Source organism: Odontesthes bonariensis, chromosome 11 (genome assembly GCF_027942865.1).
Source record: "Odontesthes bonariensis isolate fOdoBon6 chromosome 11, fOdoBon6.hap1, whole genome shotgun sequence".
Classification (NCBI taxonomy): domain Eukaryota; kingdom Metazoa; phylum Chordata; class Actinopteri; order Atheriniformes; family Atherinopsidae; genus Odontesthes; species Odontesthes bonariensis.
The window spans coordinates 21,843,903-21,867,454 of NC_134516.1; the positions used below are offsets into that span (position 1 = coordinate 21,843,903).

Below are 23,552 nucleotides of genomic sequence, written 5' to 3' on the forward strand. Positions count from 1 at the left end.
GTTTGCTTAGCTTTGTTCAGCTGTACAGGAGGTCATTCCTGTCAGCATCAGTAACCACACGATGACAGCTTCAGATGATGAATAAATAAAATTTAATTACTGCAACATTGTCCCGAGAGGGACAAAAAGCACTTCGAATCGCGTTTTCCCCAACGCCAGGCCTGCAAGCAGAAATTACGTCATTTTGACGTCACGTCCGCCGAATGGCTTATTACTGGCGCTAATGGTAAATAGATTTAATCTCGTAAATTATCCCACTAATAATGCATTGATTGTTACCAAACTTCTGCCGTAGTACACATAGGCTCTTAACTCAGTTTACCGGGAGTTTATTTAAAAGAACACTTTCCAGATAGCAACTACATACTGCTGCTAATGCTACCGCTGCGTCGATGTCACTTCAGGTAACTCCCAGAATTTGACTAATTGCATTGCTTGCACACAAAAGGCTATGTCAACTTATGTTATCTGACATGTTATCTGTCATCTGTATTTATAGTGTTATTGTATGTGTGTTATGTAATCCTTTGTACTGTGTGTCTTGATGTATTTTTGTTTGTATGGACCTTGAGTCTGAATCTACACAGCATCTTGAATCTTGCCACATACCGCCTCCCGTAGTTCAAGAAGTTGCAGCGCACATTTGAAAACACGAGGCGCTAGAGAGCAAATTCATTTGACTTTGCAAAATAAAATTGCACCACTAGATGGGGGAAGAAATTACATAGTGTCCCTTTTAAGGTTTATCTTGTTCTGTGCCTATTACATGAGGCGGCAACCCACATCTCCCTCTCTCGTCCTTGGCTCTACTGTGTTCACCAGCAATCAGATGGCAGCAACACCAGGGTAAAAAATGTGGCTGTTATGCTAGCTCCCAGCTCACTAACCAGTTGCTAAGTTCCTCTTGGTGGAATGTCTTCATAAAAATACCAACCTCCATTGTCTCAAAGGTTCTTGTTTACACCCTGCAATTCCGGAAGTTATGTGCAGTCTGATATCGCTGACATATCCCAGTGGAGTCCTTCCTTTACAGGCATAATTTACAGTTGTGCCGACAATTAACACAGCTGCCAACGTGAGCACAAGGTCATTAACCAAGTACGGTATGTTCTCTGGCTTTCTGAATGGAATGGTAAATTGCACTGCAAGTGACCAAGACCAAGACAATTTACAGAAGGTGATGCCTTACAAACTGGTATTTCACCATTTGTTCGTTCATCCATCAGGCTTTAAACGTGCTTTATGCTGCTCGGTGTCGTGGAAGAGTGGAACCCATCCCACTTGCCACTGGTGGATCATTTGTTAATGTAGAAATGTGAATTTACACTTTCCAGGTTGGCAGGTCTGCTCTGAGGACATATTTAAAAAAAAAAAAAAGTGAGCATTTTATCTAGAATTTTGATTAACTTATAGCCGCTAGCTATATTAATTAAACACACCAATCTACAAAAAAAAAATCAAGGGAAACGCCTTCATTTGTCACAGGGTGTTTACTGTCAATTTTGCAACACTTGAGTTGATGAAATGGACTGAATAGTGTGCGGTGTTGCACATGCTTGATTATATCATAATAACTTATTAACCTTGTAGGTAAAGGGCGTTTTCTCTTGACTGGCTCATTAGTCAGCCCTATACAGCAGCATACGGTGCTTTTCAACTGGGGAGGGGCCTGCTCCGAAGGGTTGGGAGGACTAGGTTATTGGTGCTCTTTTTAGTGTGTGAGTGCATTGTACGTTTAATGCAGTTTTCTGAAGTGCATGGCAATGAATCAAAACCAAACATATTGGAAAAAGATTACTTTGATTGATTAATATTCAAGTATTAGCATATACAGTGAGTGGATTCACAATAAGAAGTCCAAGGCTCCATCTAGATGACTGACAGTGGAGTAAGGATTCTGGGAAATGGATACAAACAGCAAACATGATCTTTATGTTGTAGTAAATGTCTGGAAATGTCTGTTTGTGTACCTTAATGACCGAGAGCATGGATCAAGTGTTATATGTGGAATATACTGGACATCAAGTGAACACTTTCTTCTTATTCTCAATGTGTTAGATGTCAGAAATGGACAGTTTGGAAGACCCTGAGTCTTTGACATCATTTTGGCTTCCCACCTGTAGGACTTAAAGGATCTGTAGCTAATGCCTTAGTGATGGATGCTAAAGGGCAACTTTAGACGTCTGGCAGAGTTCATGCCTCAACAAGTAGGATGTGTTTGGAGTGAAGCTAAGAAACCGTAGTGTTGGTCATCACATTTCTGCTCATCAGCGTTTATATCACATAACGTGCTGCCTTGATGTTGTTCTGTCAGAGATCAAACGGAGACATTCTGAAGTACTTCTGAAGCGATAACTCTCCAGGTGGTGATTCTAAAGGATAAGCTATGAAGCTGAAAATGGCTACAGCCTGACTCTTGCAACCGCCTTTACTTACGTCAAATTTTCGTATTTGCTTGAAGGCTGACAATGTGTTGGAAATCTCAAAAATGGATTCAACCAGTTTTACAACCACATTGCAGCATGTCGAGCTGTTATGTCAGTGTGACTCATTTCAATTCCCAGTAACCACAGCCAAGTCAGAGGATTGCTCTGCTCTTTTGTCTCTGGAGTATAGGTCCTATGGATGATCAGCACTTTCATATGTTAACACATTACGTGCAGATGAGACACTTGGCAGTGTTTTTAGATGCTCAACATTTGAAACATGAAGGGTCCTGGGGAATTACAGCACTCTGTGGTGGAACAAATGAATCACAGCATAACAACATTTCATACTTGAGCACGCTGCAACAGTTACTATGTGATGTCATTGTGTCAAAGAAAGTAAAGGTGGAGGGTTGCATGTCCATGTTAAACATAGATATCTGAAACTATTTTCTCTTTTGACAACCTTAGAAAAGATCTTGGGTTTGTTTACCACAATTTATATAAATATGTATAAAATATTCATACTGATATCATTTTAATCACGTCCTTCAGATCTAGTGAGATCGTGCTTCCCATGGCCATGCTTAAATACCATTTATGTTTAATTCAAAGTGCATTTTTACTGTCAAAGGAACCCCAGAATACAAGGAATATTCTCTGGTAGCAGCTTGGATACCATGTGGCATAATGGAGATGACAGAAGCACATCTGTACTGAGATTAAACACAAATGTCTTAATGTGCTTTCCAGTTAGCAGAGTTTTTGAGTCTGAAAAGCAGACCGGAGAAAGTGTCCTTTGAGGGTGCAAATAAATATAGTTTGCTTCCGATTTGAATGAGCCGGTTATAGATAAATCTAGAAGCAGGTTGTTGAGAATTTTTGTTTATTTGTTTGTTTGAAGATTTTTGTGAATTTTGCAAAGTGCTGTAGTTTATCCTTTAGAGAACTGGGGTAAATTTGACCATATCGAGGCTGTGGAGAATATTTGTGGAGCGTGTTCAGCTACTCGATCAGTTTTTTTTTTTTTTTTTTTTCCCCAAATGGCACAAATATGCTCTTTTTGCCCTGTTTCATATGTTATTCCCCATGTAATGGCTTTCTTACTATATATCCCCTGACTTACACACACACACACACACACATAACAATGTGCTTGCGCTCATCTCATCTTTGTGTATCTGCTCAGCTGCACTTAAGGGTGTCAGAGGGCACTGCCATGCACTAACCCATGCACATACACACACACACACACACACACACACACACACACACCAACACAAACATGACTTGTCAGTTTTCTGTTCCCTTGTGTGACTGTCTGCCACTGACAGGAACTTAATGTGCTTCCCATCTCTATGTGGAAGCAGGCCAACACCATCACACATACATACACACACACACATCATTCTGAGTTATGCATGCTTCTCTTTTACTCTTGGATTATTGTTCATGGACACACACACGTACACACACAGATGTAGCATTACAGACATATGAATAGAGGGAGCGCTGAAGCCACACACAGTACAGGAGTGGAGGGGAGCAGATGAGCTGCGCCATGCGTCAAATTGAGGTCAGCACTCAGCTGTTTCAGATGTAATACCCCGAGGAACTCTGTCGTATGCAGACCAAAAACATCTGCAGTGTGTGTCACTTACTGTATAATGACATAAAACTTGCACACATACACATGCACAAGCCATCCGGGTGCTTTGAGGATACCACCTACTCTACAGCTTTATTGCAAGTTCCTCTATAAGCTTATTAGCATTACAGAGTTTCTAATTCCTGCTATTCTGTGCTGTGCTGTGCTGTGCTGACAGCTGAGACAGTCCAGTAAAAGCCAGTGTGGCTAATATGACAGGAAAAGGGAAAAAAAACATGTTTGACACTGACTCAGTGGTCATCACGAAGAACAAGTTTTGGGCTCAGAATAGGGTGAGAGCAAAGAAACGATTCCAAATATAACCATATTCAGGTCATTTGGAGCGGGTCTGTCATGGGCAGGGCCCATTTATATTAAAGGTGGGGAGGTGAGGTTATACTTTCCTGTGCTGGAGTATTATGGCTTATTTACTGCTTATTTTCCCCATAAATGTTCATCTGCGACTCAAATCAGGACAATTTCCATCACTAATAAGTCTATTTTTCAGTGCACATCCACAGCTCACCTGGTGTTTGCCTCACCAATGTGGAGCTCATATGCTGCCATTTCCCTGCAGAGTTCCTGCTCGCTTGTTTCTCCATCCAGCCTCCTGTCAGCGTGTGGAATTTCCTTTTTCTTTTTGCTCTACTTTTTATGCACATATGACAGAACGAATGAAAAAGACAACCGACTGATTCTGATGGATTTCTGTTTGTTTCACATGAAGAATTTCATGCTCTCTTTGGATTGCCTAGAAACATCTTTGAGGGAATATGCATGTTTCTGAAAGTTATATTTAGAGTTTGTAGCCCTTAAAGGTTTAAATAATATATGTCTTGGCTAGTTATTGGTCCACAAGTCATATGGAACTCTCATTGCTTAATATTGACTTCTGTGTGGATCACTATCCAGCCCAAAAATCTGTAACTCTTCTCGGTTCGTGTGCTTTTGTATAGAGCTAATGCTGTAGAATTGCTGTAGAAGGAGTGTTCCTTAAAGAGCCTTAAAATCTTGTGTGCATGTAAGATATGCACACCAAACAAAGTTATTCTTACCCACAGAAGGCTCTGCTCCTCCACTGCTTGAAATGCCTTATTTGTAGTCCATCTCTTTCATCTGTAACTTGTCTGTATGAATGTGTATGTTAGCTATTTGCATAATGCCAGACCGATAATCAACAGACCAATGCAATCAGTACAATGCAGACTGGGCCTTTAAGAAGGGGGTTAACTGCAGTAATGGGTTACGAGATATCATATGGGCAATAAGATGAATTTGACTGGAAGTACCTTTTTATTTATTTGTTTCTTTTTTTTTTTTTAAGCCTGTTCTGTTAGTTCCCTAAGATCACTCCAGCCCCAAAATATTACTGCAGTCAACATGGTTTTATATGCCGGAAGGGTTACATGTTCATTCTTGGTATTATTTCTGTCCTCTTCCATTTTAATCAAAAGTGTTATCTGTGTCATGTCAGTTGCAGGTCAGATAAATTCATTTCATTAAAAATAACGAACTGGTCTTCTTAAGATGCTTTCAGTGGGCGCTTAGAGAGACCTGACTTTTCTTCCACCAACTCTTCCAGTGAAAAGTACAGGCAGAACATTTCACCACACACTGTCAGTAGTCGTGAACAAACAAATTCCAAAAATAGCCACACACCTACAGCAAATCGATGGCCATGAGAGTGCGGAGACTACAGTGTCAGATTAAGGACAGATGTAACAGATCAGGCAGGATACCACGTCTTGGCAGGAATCTGACGCCTCACCTTTGACCCTGGTTACAGGCATTGGCATGCTGCCACTTTCTTGGGCTTATTAATGGATTTCCTGCATGCCCTGCAATATCTGGGCTGTCACCAGTAAAGGACATTGGAGAGGGAACATTTTTGAAAGAGTAGGTGTGCGTCTATATGTGTGCATTCATGTGTTCACACATCTCTGTTCTGAATGGAATTCACCTGACACTTTGGTACCACCACACAATAACAACGTCTTCAGAGAACACACACATTAAAACAAAGCACTTCCCACCTGTCCCAGGCCACAGCCATGTTGACTGTATTAGTATTCGTGGGCAGGAGTGGCTGGTGATCTCTCAGGGAAGTGACAGTCAGAATGGGCTGTCTGGAACACTCTGTCATTCAGCTCCAGTCAGGGCCTGTCCAATTGATCCAGCCCACCTGTCAAAGCCAATGAGAGACGTTAGACTAAGGAGCAGCAGGGATGGTTTGTGCTTTCATGGGTTATGGATGATGTATACTATGTGTTTGTGTGATAAGATACCAGGCGGGAAAAGTTTCAGTTAGCTGTGGCCTATGCTGAGAAGATCTTTTACAGTGACATACCAATGTTTTTTGACCAGGTTTATTTTCAAGAGTTGTTACACTAGTGTGCACATGGATGAGGTTTTCATGTGTCCCTGGAATGATGAAAGTACTTTTTCATCCAGTCATCTTATTTTTTTTATAATGTTCCTGTGATTGCTCATCAGTTGAAGGAAACACTTGCTGTTCACAAAAGCTTAATTTGATTTTCAAAGCGCGTGAGAACTAATTCATTTGTTTAAAGCCAGGCTTTGTGAGGCTGTATTAATGCAAAAGGACATTTGCAGTGAGGTAAATGTCAGTGTCAGAATAACAACATGCTCACAACGCCAACGTTGTGATTATGACGTTTTGGGAGGTTTAAGCGTGATATATAGCTGATGCTGTTATTTGGCAGAAAATACGTTCATCTACTCACCGATAACAGTTTGGTGAAAGTCGGCGCTATTTAGATCACTCGAGATCCGCGTATATCCATATAACGGGAGAGATCAGGGCAGACAATACAGCCTCTAAATAAGGCATTATCTGTCTTTATTTCACCAATACTTTAAGCTAAATGAATGAATGAACGCGTACTATTGCACTGTTAGCTCATAGCTGCCATGTTGTTGTTATTGGGGGCTATCGGAGGGCTTATCGGAAGCTTTCTACACACGCGTCTAGTGGCTTGGCGCTTCGATGATGTCATCCCACTAGACACGTGTGTAGAAAGCCCCCGATAGCCCCCAGGACGCCGACTTTCACCAAACTTTTATCGGTGAGTAGATGAACGTTTTATGCCAGAAATAAGGTCCAGGTTTAAAAAAACAAACTTCCCCTTTTGGATAGATAAAACTTTGACCTGCAAGTGGTGCTGCATGAAATAAGTCAAGGATGCCAAAGTTTTATCCTCTCTCTTGACCTGTGTGTGTGGGTTTGTTTAAAATTCGGCTGCAATCCAACCAGTCCTTCCTGAGATATTTGATCTTCGCTGTTGTGGAAAGCTGCTGGCATGGTTGAAACGGCAGAAGGTTCTCTAATAGTGTTGTGTGTCTGGCAGAACCATCCACCATTTGTTTGGTTGAGAAATGTGCAGTCAACATGTGCTGTGATGGAAGAAATGAGCACCCTCCACTTCACTACTTTAAGATGTTATGAGAAAGATGGTGCCAGAACACAGGCATTAGTTATTTTCGGTGCTCAGGTGGATTTTGTTTCTTTTTAGTTAGCTATGTGACATGAATTTGTCAAGCAGCTACATTCAACAGTCAGGGGTTATTGATGATACTCCCCTGTATTCAGTATGCTTTACACCTGTATCTAGAGAGAGTGCTCTGTCAACACTGTTTGGACAGCCTGCTAGTTGGCTCCATCTGCTTTAGTTGAGGCTGTTTTCCAACAGCCTTTGTCTGATGATGTATGGGCTGCTGTTTGGGCTTAGTCCACCTTTCATACTGTGCTTTATTCAGCCTTGTGATGTGGCTGTGTGAACTTTGCCAGGTATTCACAGTGGATGTCTGACGCTACAATAGCACTGTCAAAGAAGAATGTTCACTTGAAACCACTATAGGGCCAGGGACTGGATAGTAATGGACTTTCATTTGTGAAGGAAATGTTTTCCAAAGTCTTATCAATTTGTCTGCAGCTTTTAAATTTGCTATATGTTTTTTATTGAAACACTTCCATTTTAGCACAAATTTGGTGTTAAAGTTTTTCATTTAGTTTATAACACTGATGTGCCATCAACCAATAAGCTGCTATGTTAGCAGTGATATTTTACCATACAGTTTATAAATGTCCTGGGTTTAAATAATTCAGTATCATTAGAGTTGACCATTTAGTACTTGCGCAGTCATACTGTATATATTTAAATAAGTTTTAATTATTTTGCCTATTCATTGAACATCTATAGGAAGTAGTTTCTTAGTTTATCTTCTAACTGGTATTGTGAATATAACCAAAGTCGGATCATATTCTGACACTAATCTCTTAAAATTAATAAAGTAAATATTTGTAGTTTTTGTAGTTTTTTGTAGTAATTCATGTAGAGCTAAACTTTGGCATTTCAATTTACCCACGTCTGCAGATAGTTGACATGTTTTGAAGAAACAAAGCAAACCCTCAACACTCAGGCATTTAAAACGGTTACAAACAAGAATATCACTGACAGGCTGGAACTGTCATCTAAGGAAATTAAGTAAAAGACTGGAAGGATTTTACTACTTCTGAACATGTTTATCCAGTAGTCATATTCCTTTCATTTTCACCGTCCAACTCACTGAGTTTCAAACCATGAGAACTATCGGCACAAATTTAGTTTCTTTCTTTCTTTCTTTGCTCTGACAATATTTTTATTTTGTGCTTTTGCTTGAAAAGTACAATATGCTTAAAGTTCAGTTGAATAGTTCAGATGATGTTTGAAAATTATTACAAAACCAGTACACTGTAAGCAATTACTGTCCTGGTCAGATATGATGTACAATGCAGTTTTTCAGACACTGAAAAAGAAAAGAGTAATAAGTCACAGGTGTTCATTCTATTCAGTTGGCAAAATTTCAACTAACCACCATCATCTATATTCATTAAATGTATGTTGGGTTCTCTTTGTCAAAATTGATATATAGGTTTGATCAACTGTGTGCGTGCTTTATAGTAGTATAGTCTCAGCCAGTTTTATTCCATTCCCTGCATGCTGCTTCTGGTTGGACATTTGTCCCATACTCAATTTCATTCGATTAAGCTGAGGTCAAAATGACTCCATGGAGGAAAAGGTAAAAAGGTTGAATGAAGACTTTGTTGTGGGTGACCTGATGACTCAAATAATTTGTTACATCTGCATCAGATCTGAGGAGAATCCAGCAACAACATATTTTGCTCTTAGGATCAATCTTTAACTCTAAATTCACATGCAGTAAAACAGTCAGGGTTTTTTTCATCAGAGCAATGCCCATGTTTACAATGGTTACATTACATACTAAAAGTCTTTAGTTACTCAAATCCTCAGCATTGCCTTCTGATATGTTCGGCCTCCTGGTTTTCTTGCTCCACGCTGAGCAGAGGATGCCGTCAAACAAGATGCCAAACCGTTGCTATCTGATAGCGGAGACACTGACCTTCTCTTGCTCATATCTGATGGTGTTTTTTATCTTCCAGACAAATGTCAGAAATACCATTCCCCAAGCACAATCACTTTGGCACAACTGTCAGTGTCCCTCCTCTCCTCCCTCCCAACTGAATTGTGAACAGCGGAGCTCCAAGCGAGACATCTGCAATACCACAGCTGTCAGTCAAACCATGGTGTAGAGAACCCATATAGCTCGACTGAATCCTAAGGGCGCAAGAATGATAGGGAGGTAGCGCTGGCTTGGGACAGGAAATTTTATTAGCATTTCATAAAATGAAAGAACCTCTTGAAATGTTGCCTGTTCCATGTGGTGTGAAACATTTAACAATGTTATCACTATGGAACCAGCTTTTGATTTTCCGTGTCCTAAAAGCAAATGTGTTCATTTGTTTGGACCACATTGAGTGAAAAAAGGGCACAAATAGCTTTTTCTCAGTCTTTTATTACCTGACATGTTACTAGATGTGCTACACTGATATTTTGCATGGGGTATTATTTGGTAAATCTGTAATTCATTATCAATAAAAGGACCAATAAGAACAAGAAAACAAATACCTGCATGCTTCTTACCTGGTAGTATAAGGTGGATTTATATGGGTTGTGTGTGTGTGTCTATTAGCCTGACAGGTAGACATTGTACCAATTTTCCAGCAGCTCAACAGTCGTAATAGACCAACTTCAAAATGCTATGTGCTAACAAGCGTAAAAGGGGCATATCACCATCTATTGTAGCATAGAGAGACATACCTCAGTTAAAAAATAAAAAACAGTTCCACAGTGCCTGCTCTCGCAGTTGGAAATGCATCACTTATAACATTAACTTCTCCAACTGGTCTCACCTTTGAGACATTCTGACTTTTTGGCTGACTTACAATTAATCAGATGTATTAAGTGACCTGGGATGTATGGAATATTGGGTGTCGTACAAATAAAGACTCAATTAGTTGAAGAATAATTGAAAGCTTATTGTGTTGCACAAATATGGATATCAGCATAGAAGAGTCAGCACAAAACTTTTTAGAGGAAATATTGCAGATTTGGCAACGTTGCTCTGACTACACAATAATAATACAGTCAGTGATAGATGAAGTAGTGTCCTTTTATACAGCAGGTGTATTTCATAAAAAGGAAGCAAATAAATTAAACCAGATTGGCTTACAGCAAATTCTACAGGAAAGTAAAGACAAAAATAAAGGGAATCGGAACAAATTAAATGATGATGAATAAATAAACACAATATACTATTATAAAAGTTTTTTTTTAATACAATACATTTATTTAAAATGGGTACATAAATAAATGAACAAATATGAAACAATGAATATACATTAAATTGTTCTTTTCTGTTTTGTCAGTTCTTTTTTTCCCACATTTATAAGTTTTAGATTAATCTTTGTATACGAGCTCTCCAAATCTTATTTTTTTTAGTGTGTAGAGAATAACTCCACCAATAGCATCAGAGTTATCTTAGTAGGTCTTGTGGCTTAATATAGCTTGTTGCTGTTACACCTATATTGAGGAATCAGCTATTTTGAGAGGAGTTGTGAGCTCTAAGGGCTGGAACTGTGTGCAGTGAGGTTAAGCTACTCTAGTTGTTGATGGCGAGTTGATAGATTATCTTTTGTGAAACCAAAAAGTCATTTATTATGTATATATTAATTTATACATGACTTGTGTGATTTGTATGAATGAAGGTGTCAGATTTTTTTTGAGGGGGGGGTGACCTTTAAAAGAGCTGAGCTGAGTTTTATAAGTGTGTAACTGTTTAAGAAAGAACAATGTAATGGCTTGTTTTAGCTGATGAGTAATTCTTGTTACATTTGTAATACACACGCTTTGGAAAGCCATCAAATCCTTTTTTTTTTTTTTTTTTTTCCTCAGTTTCAGGGAATATTTCTTGCTTACAGCTCCCAAACAAAACTGCTTAGTTTGCCCAAATCTTTAATGGCATTCAGAAGCAAAACACCACAGACCCCTCAACCTGACGGACTTATTTACATTTTTTTATTTTTCACCAGTACAACCCACATTCTCTGTGTAAGAGTCCAGCTTTACTTGTATGAGGTGGTTAGCTTGTTTGATATGCTGCTCATGCATTACTGTACACCCAGAGGGCCCTAGGACCAATGAATAAGGTCATAACAGAGATGGAAAATAATACAATGGAGACCAATTGTTTATGCTTGTTATGAAATCAGGTTGCGAGAATTAGGATGAGCTGTGAGTGTCTCGGAATGGAAAATGAGCTCCCTGAAGGCATCGACCAGGAAGTGTAATGCATGTACATAAAAGAAGTACTATCATCAGTTTGAGTCCTACAGCTTAAGGGATAGCTTGGAGGACTTACCAGACATGTTGGGTAATAAGTGCTGAGGTGATTGTTGGTTTTGGGATGAGATGATTCCATTTGCACTTGATATTTTCTGCATTGCGCATATTTCATGGAGGAGTTTTGTAGGTGTACTGTGTGGACGTTGTGTGGTTAGTCATGGAGTTCTAGATAAATACATAGACTTTATTGATCCCTTGGAGAATTTCCTTCTGGGAAATTGAAGTTCCAGTAGTTGTTGTGCCCCACCAAAAGTAAGAAACCTCACACATCATACAGTAGTTCCAATTAAAAGGTAATAAAAACTAGCACTTCAAGAGTTAACTGAAATATGTACAATATACACAAAGTAGTAGCAGTTCTAAAACGTGGCAAAGGTTGTATTGGAGTCCTTAGGTGAGATTTTATAAATGGGTAATAAATAATGAGACTGTACAGTTATGTTGTTTTTATATTAAATTTGCATAAAGAATATAAAAGTAGCAGGTGCACATATAGTTGGTGTCCATGAATGAATTATTTTTAAATAGATGATGGTGTCTGTTAGCAGTTCTAATAAGTAGCAGCATTATGTTTAGATTCCCTTGGATGAATAATTAAAATTCGTCATAGATACTGTTCAGAACAGACAGTGTTTGAATATTGTGGGTATGGCATGGCTGTTCTTCGGTTTCCCTCCACCTCCTCCCTCTGAGTGTGAAGTTGTATAGTTTGATGGCTCGGGAGACAAAGGAATCTTTAAATCTGTTCCTTGTGCTCTTCAGGAGTAGCAGCCTGTCACTGAATAAGCTCTGTTGGAGTAGCCAGCAGTTTGTTCACCATCCTCTTTGTCAGCAGAGTCCAGCTTCATGCCGACCACAGAGCTGGCTCACCTCATCAGCTTCTCCAGCCTGGAAGAATGTGATGTGCTGCTCCCCCAGCACACCACAGCATAGAACAGGACGCTGGCGATCACTGACTGATAGAACATCATCCCCAGGAGTTTCTTTCAGATGTAAGATTATTACATCCTCCTAAGAAAATACAGTCTGCTTTGATCTTTCATGTATAGGTGGTCAGTGTTGCTGTTCTAGTCCAACTTGTCATCCAGCACCAGCCCGAGGTTCTTGTAATTACCAACAGTCTCAACTTCAACCCCCTCAATCTGAACAGGTCAGGGGCATGTTCTAGACTTTAAAAGGTCTATGACCTGCTCTTTGGTTTTTGAAGTGTTGAACTGCAGGTGGTTTCTGTGGCAACAGATGGTAAAGTCACTCACCAGACTCTGTTACTCCCCCTTCTGGTCATCCCTGATATTCCCCACAGTGGACTTCTGAATGTGACTCGACTCCGAGTTGTTGGTGAAGTCCGACGTGTATAGGTGCTCCTGTACTGCTGACCATAGTGTCAGATGTGATGTCCTTCAGCCTGACATACTGTGGCCTGTCTGTGAGGTTAGCTGGAAATCCAAGACATCGGGCATGGGTCACTTGCATCCTAGCCACTTTGTCCTGAAGCAGGAAGGGCTGGATGCCAGTGAAGGCACTTCCAGAAATGGAATCCTCACTGTGGCTATTCTCTTATCAAGGGGCGAGTAAGGGTGGAGGACAACATCCTCTACACCAACCTCCGTCCACGAACTGCAATGGGTCTAGAGCATGCTGCACCTGAGTGTCAGGTGGAGGATGTATGGGAGCAGGGAGGAGGAGAAGAGTCTGAAGTGATGGCAGGTGGTGGTGGAAGCTGAGATCACTGTGAAGGAATAGAGGGAGCTATTTGAGAGGGTGGAGGGGGGAAGAGGAGCGGGGACTGGTCAAACCAGTTGAAGGTGTTGAGCTCACATGCACTCTCCATTGTCCTGCCTTCCATGCTGCTGCTCTTTACTTTGTGTCCAATGATGGTTTACACATTGTCTCAGACCTCCCTCGTGTTCTTCTCTAGCAGTTTCTGCTCCAATTTCCTCCTGTAATTATTCTTTGCCTGCCTCAGGCACAGCTTCAGTTCACGCTATGCTAACTTTATTGCCTACTTGTCCCTGTTTTTGAGGACTGCCTTTTTCTTGTTTAGGACTGCTTTCACTCTGCGTGTTACCCATGGTTTATTATTGGAGAAACCGCGTGCAGTTTTAGCAGGGGGCGGGGGGGGCTTTCTGTGTGAACTTTCCACACAGAAAGTTCATCAGGCAGTGTGTCAGTACGCCTCTGTCCTCTCCATACGTATTCTGCAGTACATTAGGGCATCTCTTAGGGCATCCTCCACTTGGGGAGACCACCTCCTAAAAGAGTGATTTGTGACAGGCTGTCTTTGTATCAGGGGGGTGTATTATGGCTGCAGGTAAACTTGAATGTGGTCAGACTTCCCTTGTGGGGAGGGGAGTGACCCTGTATGTTTCCCTCATACAGTGAATCTATGGTCCAGTTGTATATTGTTGGACCATTCACAAACTGGTGGAATGCAGCCAGAGTAGAGTCCGGGGCGACATGTTTAAAGTCACCTGAAGTGGCGATATGCGCCTCCATTTGTTATGTCTGCAGCCTTGCTGTGAAACAGTGTATTTTCTCACAGGCCGTGGCTGCATCGGCTTACAGAGGGATGTAAACGAAGACGGTGATCACGTGACTGAACTCTCTCCGTAAATAGTATGGGCAGATACTATACTAACAATAGTATGGTTGTTAGAATGGCTAACAACCAGTTGCTCTATATCCCGGCAATATAAGGCTTCACCGAAACACGTCTTTGGTTACACTGTTGTTACACTGTTGATATAAATGATGAGTCCCCCATCTTTGCTTTTCCCGCTGCCTTTAGAGTCTCTGTTGGCTCTCACTGATGGGAGGCCCAGCAAGTCCACATTAGAGCCCGGTGTTGTTATGGTAAATTCGATGTGCAACAGGTTCCCGACGTCTCTGTGAATAAAAGTTACTCACGATAAATCGTCTGATTGATAAACTACATTTGAAACTGAGTGCTCAAAATGGAAGAGCTGAGTGTCACCATTTTGGAGGATGATAGCTTGAGCTTTTCAGTGTTTCACTCTGCAGCTTGACTAATACTATTTGCACCACAAATCTGCAACAAATAACTCTATTTCCTTTATCCATGAATTGAATTCACTAAGCAGTCACACAGGTGTTAAAATTTAAGATTGATTCATTTGAGGCTGTTATTTCTTTGGTTTTTCATGGTCAAATATTGCATAATGTAAAGGAACGGCTTCTCTGTCGTTTTCCTGTCTTTTTATGCTTCCATGTATGGATACAAGTAGGCAGACAGGTGCTGGGATGGGTTTCTCACACAGCAACAAAGCTAAACTATCCACACCGGTATGTGCTGTTCCCTGTTAAAGTGTGTACTACAAGACAGGTAAATAAAAGGGCTGTTAAGCTGGTGGAGGCAGGGGCATGGGGACAAACTGTAGAGAAAGAGGGAGTTAGAAAAGGTGGTTTTGTTTTTAATTGAGGACAGACTCTGTTGTTCCAACATGGCAGACAAGTGCCACACTCTGAGACAGGAGCTAAGTAGGAGCAAGTTGGCTTGCAGTTGGATTTGGAGAGCCAGAGTGCTTTATCATCCTAGGCTTGGTAGTAGAGTTGACAGTTGAGTTATGAGTGGGCGCCACAGGTAGGAGCCCCACTCTTCCCACTGCTCACTATGACCTTCGCTCTTGCCATAAATAATGCAGAGACCATAAAATACTGATTTAGGGTAAGTGGGCTGGCTCCATCTTGGTCTGGATTAATCTTGGCTTGGTGTTGGCAGGGATGGTGGTACCAGGCCGCAGGGGGCTGACACATTTGACAATGCGTCATTGTAGATGTCGTGCGTATGTCAGTGTTCTGATCTGTTATATGTGAGTCCAGTTTTAGTCTGGTATCATTGTCAGTTTTCTAACAACAAAGTCGTTTGAGGACTCCTTTGAATAGTATGAATTGAAAAATCTGTTAGTCTAAGCCATTTCTTTCTGCCTGTCTGAAAATTTTGATGCATCTTTCAATTGTAATTGTAGAAAGTACCATTAACTTTGAATCATATACTGTCACAGGAAACATTTTAGCTCTTTTTATATCTACTCTACATCCTGACGTGGGAGTTGAACTGTGTTGGTATTCCAAGAAGATGGTCATTTTGATGTAATTACCGCCACAGTAACCGAACACGGGAAGATATGGTATGATGGAAATGCACTAGAGGGTGATATTAAATGCCCAAACTGAAGAGCATACCTGTCTTCATGACTTGAGCCGTTGTCAGTTTTAGTGAATTTATTTATGCATTCTTTTTTTTAAATCTTTTTCAAGGGCCAAATGCACTATCTAACATTACAGAGATGAGAAGAAACAATCCTTCAGGAAAATGGCAGAAACAGCTGGGGTTCTTGTTTCTGGTGACTTTTTAGATCATGGAAAGGCTGGGCTTGCATGCAAATAAAAGCAAGCAAGAGGGTATGTATCTTGCTAGCTTACTTCTGACATCTTTACAGTTGGCATATTACCTGTTAACACAGACTGCACAAAAAAAGCACACTGACAACATGTACACAAATAATCCAAACTGAAAGTTTTTCCACCTCCTCTCCTACTCCTCAGTGAAAATTAGACATTTCTAAGCTTATCAGTTCCTCTGTCATTGCTGACGTGTGCTGGCAAATGCACATTGATTGTAAATAAACAATAGATGAAGGGTTCTCAAGTCTGCATTGAGTGCATGACTCACATCTTACACTCTTGCACTTTGTCATGCCACAAAGTTGTTTTTTTTTCCATACAGTGAATAACAAATTCCCAAACTTATGATGATGTTACCTAAAAAGAGGAGACAGACTTCTTCAGTCTTCAGCCAACTTGGTGATTTATACACTGACCAGAGCAAGATTTCTCTCCCCGTTGGTCCATGAAAGGTAGCTGGGAGCTCCTTCAACTGCGTTGTGCTTGTGGTGCATTTAGATATGTTCTTGGAGTGGCCGCGAGTTAATTGGCCACTTTTGACATTGGGACAGAAAAATACTGAAAAATATATTAACGAGACCAGCTTTGTTTGGATATTGGTTGTGATAATATACTGCATTTGTAAGGACTAAAAACTTTCTTCAACTTTTTTATTTCTTCAGCGCCGAATAGAGCTTGCCACCATCCATGGTCCAGGATGCTGGATTTAATGTTCCTCTGGATCCCCCAAAAATTACAATCCTTTCAAAAATGGACAGCTGTCGGTCCTAGGGGTGGGACGATAGGTGGGATTCTAAGGTGCCGATTCGATTTGTTTCACGATTCTTGATAATTGCGATTCTCCAAGTATTGCGATTCGATATAATCAGTAATTGCAATTTTCTTCCTCCTTAAAAAAACGAACAAGTTTAATCATACACTTCTAGAATGAATGTCGTTCCCATAAACAATGCACATCAGTCTGTGTCAGTCAGTCCAGCAGCTGACATATATTTCAACTGAGACAAAAAGAGGAATTTTTTTAAGTTTACAGTTACAAAATTGAAATGTCCACACAATGTGATGAATTGATGAAGTTTATCTGGACACGGATATGATGTAATATTATCGATAAAGCTTGGCATAGCAAATGTGTTTAGCATAAACGGTGTTCAGATTACAATTCTGCTGCCATAATGCTGGACAGGACAAGGGTAAAAAAAAAAAATCGATTCAGGGAGAACAATCGATTTTTTTTAAAAATTTTTTAAATCATCCCGTAAAAAAATCGCGATATGTACATGAATCGATTTTTTTTTTTGCCCACCCCTAGTTGCTCCATCTTATTAGTGTTGGTTTGAAAAATGTAGCGTATTATTGCAGCATAAATTGTGACATACAGGTAAACCTTTCTCTATTTAAATACCTGACAAGATGCTGTTGTACAGCACAGGCCAGCATTCTATGTTAAATCCCTAAAAGATTAATATCTGTGATGAGTTCTTTTCTCTTCCCATTAATGTCATTGTCATCGGGGAACCTTTCGCCCTCTGCCCCTGTAACATCTGCTTCACACCAAGATACCGCTCCAAAAACATTTGCTTGAAAGTGAGCTGTAGTAATTAATTAGCAATTATTTCATCATCCCATTTCTATTAGGGAGGAGTGAGTTTAATTAAGAGATTCATAGAGTTAGTTCATTAATTTCCCCACAGGTGCCCTGGATTCTCAGGAGACTTTCAAATCAATTCTGCAGCTTCTTATTTAATATCAGATGGAAAAGATATGACTTAAAGCGTAGGTCTCATTGACTTTGGTCATCTGGCACATTTGTTGTCAGTCAATAAAAGTAGAACTATATTTGTTAATGCAGATAATTAGAAGAGATCCAGAATAGTTTTTTCAATTTAATTCATGCAAAGTCCCATGAGTGCATTCCAGTAAGGGGACACTGTGGAATCTTTCACAATATGTCACTCAAAATCTTTTTTAAGCAGACTGCTTAACTCCTTGCTGACCATTGCAGATAATTTCACTGCATTTGCTGCATATTGCATCTCAAATTCCCTTCCTGCCCTCCAGCTGTATGCTATAGCTGTCAGCCTGACACCTCTCTGGGCTGACGTGTGGAGGATGGCATCTATCATTGCCACGACACTGCATATCTGCTTCACTTTGACACATCGGACTGACACACTCACCCATTAATGCCGTGGTGTCATCTGGCTTGTTATCACTGTAACTGCGGTACGCAGAGTTTCACAAATACTCAGACATGTGCTGCAGCAGAAGGGTTTTCTTGTTTATTCTTCAGGAATATTACTGTATACATGCTGAGAGAATAGTTAAGAGATCACCTGGCTCTTAAGCCTCAAAAGACATAGTGATGGATGTGAAATGTTGGAAAGTGACTGTCGGACAAAGTGTTGCCTTACGCCATCGATCACTCATGCAGAGCAGATGACACAATTTTTTCTCTCTCCACCAGCCGGCGAGTTTATCAGTGCTGCCCAGAATATTTAACAGAGACGAGAGCACGCCCGTGGGATCTAATTTGCACAGGTGTCCATCTGGTAGGGGTTGTCAGGGATAATCTCCACATCATGTCGCATTTGCATCGGGGCTTCATGAAAACGGCACACTAAAAGTAAGAGGAGTGGGCGGAGCTGGCCGGTTCAAAGGTCGAGGGATTGTTAAGCTGATACTGTAGTGAAGACCAGTGTATGTTATACTAATCCACAACGCAGCTAATACTTTGCAATTATGAAAGGATTTAACATGTTTGCAATTGTTTGTTGGTTCAGCTTAATTTGTGTAACCAGCTTTAGTTAGAAAATTAGCAGTGAGATTTTCCTAAACACTGCCAATTTGTTCGGTTTTTAAACCAGGAGGGATTTGCTGCAGTCAGGCTGGAGTACTTGTCAACTGTTACAGTCTTATTAGCCAGATTGGGCAGAGAAAAGGTGCTGCAATTGAATTCATTGATTATCTAGAAGACTTAACTCTGTTCTACTTCTTCAAATAGTGCAACATTCACATTGGATCAATATGTTCATTGATTCCCACATTCTGATTTGTCAAGGGTGTACCCTGCCTCTGGCCCAATGGCAGCTGGGATGGGCTCCAGCCCCTCCTGCGACCCTGAATTGGATTAAGCGGTATAGAAAATGGATGGATGGATTAGGGATGTCCCAATCAGGTTTTTTTTGCCTCCGAGTCATTTGATTTCTCCATGATCCGATACTTCTACAGTACATTAAAAAAAAATGAAGAACGGCAAAGAAACAGATCCAGGATGTCCCTGAATTTTTTATTTTCTTCACTTATTTGATCATTTAACACTTATAAACAGAGCACTTCTGTGAGGTAGCATGTACAACAAAAGTAATCAAGTAATAAACAAATTCTTCACATTGTAGTTTAGTGCAACAATGTCTAATATAAAAAATGAGCAGCAGCTCAACTTGAAATATAAGTAATATAAGCAAATAAAAGTACCACAGTGTTATAAAGTAAGGCCACTAATGTGCTTTTCGGAACTGCACTCCTAATTCTTCTTCTCCTCCTCTGGCTTCACAGAAGGAAATGTACGTTTTTCTTGATGAAAACCAACATCTCTACCTTGTCAGGTTTCAGCCTGTTCCTGTTCTCATTAAGGATGTTAGCCATGTCCTTGCCACCTCTTGAAATCCCAAGTTTACAATCGCAACATTTTTGTCATCCACTTTAAAATACCTCCACACCGCAGACATTCGCGCCCCCAGCTTCAAGCTACTGCCGTCTTCTGTTTCGCTTTACGGCACGCAGCAAAGTGACGTCATGCCGCATGTGTTGTTTCTGTGTGCAGTTGAGACCATAGACATAAAAATTCGGGGAGTTCTGATTATTGTAGTTGGGGATATACACCTTCCTCAGTCGAAATAAATGCAATGTGGAGGCATTGGAGACCCATCCAAGATACGTCAGCTCCAATAGGCAGCGTAAGTCTATGAGGCGTCTACGTTTATTATGTCTATGGTTGAGACGGTCTGACGGTAACACCACATAACAGTAAATACTAAGCTGTTATTTTTTCCCCTTTGTTTTGAAATATTATAGTTAAATGAATAATTAGAATAAATATATATATATAGATTGGCTATATATCCGATCCCTGATCGGGATGAAACGTCCGATTCCGATCGAGTCAGAAACCCCGTGATCGGCCCCGATTTCTGATCATGTGATCAGGATGCTCTGTCTGGACTGGTGTAATGTTTAAAAAAGTGTTCCTGAAACAAAGACATCACAGACAGCAGATGAACAGTACAGTGTGCAGCAGGAATTGATTCACCCTTTCACAATATCAGTTAAATGTCAAGAGTCTTAAGTTCTACCTCCTTAGTAAAAGTTAGAAACGATACAGAAAGACTTCAGTAAAAATTACAGGCCCCATAGCAGAAGCTCAGTACAGCGAACCTGTTATTACTGACACTCACGTTGGAAAACCTGAGATTGTTGAATCAAAACTAAGTACACCTGTGATTTCTATTTGTTCAGATTTTATAAACTTGGTTATAAACTGACCTCTGAACATCAGACCTTCCTCAGTTGTATATATAAGGGTTGTGTCTTTCTGCACGTCTTCATCGTGCTCAACATGGAAAAGCATTGACAGCGGATTTGAAAAATCCGACAGTTTATCAAGATGGAAAAGGACATAGAAGGATTAATGACCAGTGGAAACAGTTGCAGCAGTATCTAGCAGGTACGAAATGAGCTATAGCTCATTCTATATCTAGCTTTGAAAAATAGATGGTAATATTTCAGAATAGGCTCAGGATTTTCTGTGGCAGCTCAGACAGTTTGAAAGAAATGGTATAACTTAATATGTCTAAGAAAAGAAAACAATACTTTTCATTAAGCTCTAAACTAATTGATCAGTGATAACTAATTGATAAAAGTTTTTTAAAAGCATCAGTTTTTAAGGGAGAAACTAATATCAAACTATGACCTTGCAGAGTAAATTGCCTGACTTGATTTTACCTTTGGAGTATTTTTTTTTTAAGTGGAAAGCTTAGCAATATAATACCTTCTAGCAAGAGCTACAAAAAAGAGGAAAATAAAAACTAAACACTGTTTTCCTCCATGTAGAGGGAGGGAGGTTTTTGATGGCAGACTATTTGAGTCCATAAAAACATCTGAACTCTTACACAAATAAGATTTGAATCCAACTGATTAAGTTTCTACAGTAGGGCCTGTATTTATTATGCAGTATATTGGAATTGTTAGTGTTAACAAAGAGCAAAACCCTACTTTTTAACTTCAAAATTATGCAGTTAATGGTCGGTAATACAATTTTGAGTGATATTCACTGCACTTTAGTCATCTGTGATGTATACCACAATGCCAAGCAGTAAAATGAAATATTTATTCCACCACGGATGAGCACTCACCAGTATCTCTGCACCCAGGCAAGCATGTAGCCTCCAAACATTACAAGTAATCTAGCATTTTACGCCCTCTCTATTATAAATTCAGATTTTTATGTATATGACCTGAGCACTTACAGTACATGAATTGGAGCAAGTAATTTTCTGCTCCTGTTGCTGGTACTGTATCAGCCTAACACATGAGAACAAAAAGCTCAATCAATCGTCAAGAGCTGTTGACATTCAGAGCCGTCGCTCCATATTGCCACCAATGTCTCCCACCTTTTGATATGTGCACAAGTATACTCAATTTATACATGGACACTGGTTATATATGAATACTTTAGAGAGCTAGGTTCATTAGGTAGTCATACCCCAAAGGATGAGAATACAGTTCAAGAATTGCCTTAATGAATATGAATTTTATTTGCACTGAAAGTGCACTGAAAAAGTCTACTGAAAAAAAAGTATTTGTTTTGTTTCAGAAACTATATACATTAAGAAAAAAAAGATTGATTGCACTTAAAAAAAAGAAAAGAAAAAGGTTTGTCTTTATGACTCCACTGCATTTAATGATTGACAACACTGAATCTGAGGAACCTTGCAAGGCTTTTGCTAAAACAGAGCAAAGAAGCTCTGGTCTCTTTTCTTTGCAGCACCTGGAAAGACTTCAGTATTGTACAAAATGGTTCATTTCTCTGACCCATTTTCCAACAATTTCTTTGCAGGAATTCCACCTACTGCATGAAGGTGTCCATGTCTCTCATTGTGGCAGAGAATGACACAGACCTCTGCTACAACTCCAAAATGAGGTTCTTTGAGAAAGCAGAACTAAGCAAAAGCAAAAACATCACCTGCCCAGGCATTGAGGATTATATACAGCCAGGGGGGGAGCCGGAAATTGTGTGGTACAAGGTAAGACAGCTTTTTTAAAAATATATATTAAATATTAGTCATATACAGATGTGGTTATATTTGAAGGCTGTCTAATCTCCATGGTATGAAACTAAAAGCAAAGTGTTTGCTGTAAACAATCACCAATCTTCCCCAGAATGACAGTTTGTGACTCTGAGTGTAACTGACCTAGACAGAAGCTTTGTGTCCTACAGGCCACTTTGACAGAGCTGCATTATGCAGCTCCGGGACAAATTCATTCAATGTTTGAGTGCTGGATTAGATAGCCACATGGCTTTGCTCCTCCACAGAAATCAGATTTAAAATAACAGATAATGACTGTGGGCTCCACACCCTCCAGTTATTGGCCCTCACTTTCAGTGGGCTGTTTGAATTCTTGGAGGCCAACCCAAATCGTCCCAGTTCCTTTCGCCTCAGGTGACCCAAAATCTAAAAAGGCCTCAGTAAATTCTGAAAGTCTGTATGTACTATCACTTATCGCCTTCACGTTATTATGGTGTAAGGAAATGAAAAAAGGATAATCAAGTAATATTATACTTGAGGCTGTTGTGTACTGTATGTTGTGCACACACTACTTGTCAATGTAAGGGGTTATTACTCCCAGCTCTTGGCTGGTCAGCAGAGGAGTCGGTGTGGAATTGACACGGAAACAGGAAGTCTATAAAAGCATTAATAAGAAAATGCTTGTCACGCCACAGAAGGACGTTGCTAATCACCAAGTCAAATTTTATTTTAAAAAAAATTACAGCTGTATGTAATTAGTTACTCAAAATACTAAAAGATAGACAGACCAAATTAACCGCACCAATGAATCAGGCAAGCACATAAAAATGCATTTATTTTAACCAAACAGTTTAGATGTGAATTCCCAAACTTCAATCAGATATGCCAGTGACAGAAAGAGCCACGGCTGCTCAAACTATCACTTTTCCACCTGTTTACACTGATTACACATGACTGGCATGTGAGCACATTTCCATATCGC

General features: G+C 40.0%; 1 protein-coding gene across 2 annotated transcripts in view; it reads left to right on the forward strand.

The window, feature by feature from the left end:
• The window catches only part of LOC142391804 (interleukin-1 receptor accessory protein-like 1), a 259,529-nt gene that overhangs the window by 91,102 nt on the left and 144,875 nt on the right, over positions 1 to 23,552 (forward strand). For both annotated transcript variants that reach the window (XM_075477883.1, XM_075477884.1), the window contains exon 4: positions 22,381 to 22,567. In XM_075477883.1, the coding sequence (XP_075333998.1) occupies positions 22,381 to 22,567 (187 nt within the window). The remainder of the gene's footprint in view (positions 1 to 22,380; positions 22,568 to 23,552) is intronic.